Source organism: Babylonia areolata, chromosome 11 (assembly GCF_041734735.1).
Source record: "Babylonia areolata isolate BAREFJ2019XMU chromosome 11, ASM4173473v1, whole genome shotgun sequence".
NCBI classification, from domain to species: Eukaryota; Metazoa; Mollusca; class Gastropoda; order Neogastropoda; family Buccinidae; genus Babylonia; species Babylonia areolata.
The window spans coordinates 6995654-7000653 of NC_134886.1; the positions used below are offsets into that span (position 1 = coordinate 6995654).

The following is a 5000-nucleotide window of genomic DNA, read 5'->3' on the forward strand; positions in this document are numbered from 1 at the left end:
TCTCTCTCTCTCTCTCCCATGCCCCCCTTGAAACAGAAACTGATACGATGTAATACAGCACACTAGCATTACGATACGATGCGACACGATACGATACGATACGATAGATACTGCACGACACGATACGACACGATACGATACGATACGATACGATACGATACGATACGATACGATACGATACGATATGCAATGCAATGCAGGGCAGCTCAACACACCTCCAGTGGATAACAAAGCAAGAGGTAAGTTTGGATGTGCCCGTAATACATTTTTTTAATGCTTTTTGACAAACTTTCACAAAATCATGAAACAGGTATATATATATATGAAAAAGAAGAAACCACTCTTTGGTTTCCACTGTCAGAACATAAAAAATGTTCATCATTATTGGCAAGGTCTCTGGGCTGAAACAGGCGCTCGTTTGAACAAATACTTGCACATCTGTATGGTTTGTGTAGGCGTAAATGCATCAGTTCGCATCATGATTATAGAAACCATCTTCTCTCCTTTCACATGACAGTCTTCATCAGGTCACTTAATGTCCACAGAAAGAGCAGGCAGGTCCGGTTCGCCTATTCCTGTTTAGCCTACTCTGTGACCGTGCCGCCACCCTCAATGGCCTCGTGAGACTTTGAATCTTTGTTTCGCCTATACGACGTTCCCGTTATACCTACTGATTTACCTGTCTCTCTGTGTCTCTGTCTCTGTCTCTCTGTCTCTCTCTCACATCCACACACACACAGCTTGATGAAGAAACACACACACACACACACACACACACACACACACACACACACACACACACACACACACACACACACACACACACACACACACGGACCAACATGAGAACATGAGCGAAGTGGGAATAAAGCGAACCGGGATGACAGCCCACAGAGCTATTAAACCTGTTCCATGTCCTCTCCGCCAGAGGCAGCCCCCTGCGACTTGAAGAATTGAAGGGTGTGGAGCACGTGTTTGTCAATGATACAGAACCACAGCCACCAAAACCCCTCCCCCAGAACCTGAAGAGCGGAAGGGTGAAGGGTGTCGATCCTACGTCCCTGTCAGCCATACAGAAACGTAAACATCACGAAGCCCCTCTCCTAGGACTTGAAAAATCAGAGGGTATCGAGCACGTCTTTGTCAACGATACAGCAACATAGCCACCACTACCCCTTCCCCTAGCACTTGAAGAATCTGATGGTGTCGACCACGTTTTAGTCAGTGATACAGAAACACAGACATCACCAACAATCCTCTTACATATAACTTCAAGAATCGGGGGATGTAGAGCACGTCTTTGTCAATGATACAGAAACACAGCTACGAACATCTTCCTCCAGAACTTGAAGAATCGAAGGGTATCAGACACGTCTTGGTCAATGATAAACAAACATAGCCACCACCAACACCTCCCCTCCCCTCTCCTTGGACTTGAAGAATCTGAGGGCGTGGAGAACATTTTGTCAGCGATTCAGAAACACAGCAGCCACCATCACCACCCCTCTCCTACGACTTGAAAAAATCGGAGGGTGTACAGCATGTCTTCGTCAATGATAGAGAAATACTGACATCACCAACAACCATCTCCCGTAGGACTTGAAGGACAGGAGGATGTCGGACAGGTCTTTATCAATGATACAAAAACACAGCTCCAGCACCCTCTCACGTAGGACTTGGAGAATCAGAGGGTGAACATCATGTCTTCATCAATGACACACTAACACACTCTTTCCCCTAGGACTTGAAGAATCGCAGGGTGTCCAGCACGTCCTTGTCAATGATGCAGAAGCACAGGGCGGCCACCAGCCCCCCGCTGGACATCAGCACGGTCAGGATGTAGGACCACGTGGTCATGGACCGGAAGTCCATGGTGTAGGGCGCGTGCGTGCACGAGACGTAGACCACGTGGCCCAGGCTGAACCACACCCACACGGCGAAGCCCATGTGCGACTGGGCGCGCTGCTTGAGCACCTCCTCCACGTTGATGATCTCCCGGCCGTGGTACAGGTTGACGTAGTTGACGACCAGGAAGCTCAGGGCCAGCAGGATGTAGACCAGCTTGGCCCCCTCCAGGATGGCGACCTCCGACATGGTGTTGAAGCCGCCCCAGCACTTGCTGGTGGCCCTCTGAGCCATGAGCGCCGTCCACACCGCCACGGGCGGCAGGGGGGAGATCCAGCCCACCAGGGACAGCGCCACGAAGTTGAAGCGCTTGTTGAGCTTGGGCTTGGAGCGGGACCACTGGTTGTAGGCCATGACGGCCAGCCAGGACAGCGTGGTCAGCTCGAAGTACTTGGAGCTGGCGATGAGCGCCTCGCAGAAGGACGTGTTCCTGAAGAGGCAGCGGATGTCAGGCAGGTTCTCCGCGCGCGCGAAGTACACCAGTGCCTGTTTGGGGTTGGGTGGGGATGGGGGTGAGTTGTTGGGGTGGGGGTAGGGGGAGATGGTTGGGTTGTTGGGGTAGGGGGGGGGGGGGGACAAAAAACGATAAAAAGAAATAAAATGTGCAGTGAACGAGAGAGGGAGAGACAGAGGCTAGGGACAGAGGAAGGCACAGTGTATGAGAGAGAGAGACAGAGAAAGAGACACACAGTAAAAGAAAAAGAGACGGAGGGATGGATAGAGAAACAGACACAGACAGACTGAGAGACAGAGAAAAGGGAAGGAAGAGAGAGGGAAAGATTTGGGGGAGGGGGGTGGAGGTGAGACAAAAAAAAAGGATGAAAAAAGAAAAAAAAATGCAGTGAAAGAGGGAGGGACAGAGACAGAGACAGAGAAAGGCACAGTGAGAGACAGACAGACAGACAGACAGGTAAAGGGAAAGAGAGGGAGAGATGAATAGAGAAACAGACAGATACGAACAGATCGAGAGACAGAGAACAAGGAAGAAAAAGAGAGCGAGAAAGCAAGAGAGAGAGAAAGGGGAGAACAAGAGAGACGGAGAGAGAAAGAGACAGACAAACAGAGAGACAGACAGACAGACAATATAGACAGACAGACAGAAAGACTGGAAGATGGGCAGGTAATACAGATAGCTCACTGCAACAGACGCCGCCAGGGCGATTGGAACAGGGAAACTGTCTCAACACCGATGTACCGACCATAGTGACTGAAGGGTTATGGGCAGCAACAGAAGATGTATACTGCTTCACTGAAGCTACTGGAATACATATATATATATATATATATATATATATATATATATATATATATATATATATATATATATATATATACATACATATACATTTTTTTTTAACATAATCAACAGAAGCGTCTAATATAAGACTAACCAATTCCCGGGTGTGGCTGTGTATGGGGGAATCTAAATGAGCGGCGTGGGAGTAATGCCACTGAAACGGTGCAGATGATGGGGCAGCAAAAAAAACAAACAAACAAACAAACAAAAAACTGTAACCAATACGTAACCGAAGCACGACAAACGGGAAATTCACACACACACACACACACACACACACACACACACACACACGTATATATATATATCATCGCTTTGTCTCAGCTCCGTGCCACACCAGAACTGTGGACCGAACTTACAGACAGCAACACGTTCCTATTCTGCTCCAACGAGACAGGTTGAAACATTGAAAGGGAGATCACTGCTATCGGGCTTCACCTGCAGCACGAGAGTGATGTGCTCCTGGAACAAGATGGCCACCATGAGGTTCTTGATGAGGGTGACCCGCATGCACTGGAGGGTGACGAAGCAGGAGTAGATAACCATGGTCAGCAGAACTGCCGTCAGAGACATTACCTGCAAAGTGAACACACTGGCAGGGTTAGTCGTCAACGACATGATGTCAGGAGCCATCAAACAAAACGGAATCCGTGTCCTGTAAGTTCAGTTAAGAAAAGTCGTTAAGAAAACTGCTATGATGTTGTTCCTTTTAGCTGCTGTTCGTTAGTCTAAAAGCCCGAAGTACATGTTGCACACACGGCCTGAAGTATAATTGTCGTCTTATTCGAGATGAGTTCACACCCGACCGACAAAACCAGCCAACCAAGTAAGTAAGCAAAACACCCGTACGACCAAGCAGCTGACACGGGGTTTCCGGAAATAAATACGTCTTGTCTTGACTTGTCTTATTCGTCGTTGTCTCGTCTTGTCTTCGTTTTGTCTTGTCTTGTCTTATTTGTTTCGTCTCGTCCTGTCCTGTCTTGTCTTGTCTTGTCTCGTCTTTTCTCTTCCCACCTTGTCTTTGTCTAGTTTTTGTCTCGTCTTGTCTCGTCCTGTCCTGTCTTGTTTTGTCTTGTCCTGCCTCGTCTTGTCTTGTCTCGTCTCGTCCTGTCCTGTCTTATCGTGTTTTTTTTTCTCCTCCCACCTTGTCTTGGTCCAGTCTTTGTCTCGTCCCTGTGATAAGAAACTCTAGGGAGAGCTGGACAGTACAAGGTCTTCAGAGAAGAAGCCCTCATCAGTCAAGTGTTTCGGCCCTTAACATCCTTACACTCTAAGGGGTCGGGCTGCACCCAGGTCATGACTCCTGGATGCCCTTGTATTGCCGCCTTTTCTTTCTTTTTCTTTTCTTTTTCCTGGTCCTCAGCAGGTTCGAACCCGCGCCTCCAGGGTGGTCGCCACTTCAGGACTGAGTCACTTTTTTCTGGCAGACGTTTTAACCACTGAGCCATCGTACGCCTAGTTTGAGTAGTGAAATTTGATCCTTATGAAGTTTACTTTCATTCCTCCTCGACCAGATCCAGCTGGAACTCTTGTATTGTCTTATTTATCTTTGTTTCTTCTCATCTCGTCTTGTCATTGTCTCGTCTTGTTGTCTTGTCTTATCTGTCTTTGTATCATCTTTGTCTCGTCTTTTTGTCTTTGTATCGTCTTTGTCTCGTCATGTCTTCATCTCGTCTCATGTCGTTTTGCCTGACTCTGACAGAACCCACCAGCAGCGAGATGCCCAGGATGTTGTTGGCCTTGTGAAGCTCCTTGATGAACTGCTCTTCTTCCCAGCTCCGCCATTTGTCAGACACAC

The 5000-nt window shown here is 48.1% G+C and overlaps 1 protein-coding gene across 2 annotated transcripts in view; it reads right to left on the bottom strand.

The window, feature by feature from the left end:
* Window positions 1-5: 5 nt before the first annotated feature.
* LOC143287284 (calcitonin gene-related peptide type 1 receptor-like) overlaps window positions 6-5000 on the bottom strand; it is a 62246-nt gene continuing 57251 nt past the window's right edge. Inside the window, exons 2-5 of one of the 2 annotated variants that reach the window (XR_013055933.1) lie at window positions 4912-5000; window positions 3641-3778; window positions 1500-2391; window positions 6-1412 (exon numbers count right to left, since the gene is read on the bottom strand). The exon at window positions 4912-5000 is cut by the window's right edge and continues 498 nt beyond it. Coding sequence is in view for 1 of the 2 variants with exons in the window: in XM_076595228.1 (XP_076451343.1) it covers window positions 1738-2391; window positions 3641-3778; window positions 4912-5000 (881 nt within the window). In the remaining variant the exon portion in view is untranslated. Of the gene's footprint in view, window positions 2392-3640; window positions 3779-4911 lie in introns of both variants that reach the window. The other variant, XM_076595228.1, reaches the window with a different exon arrangement.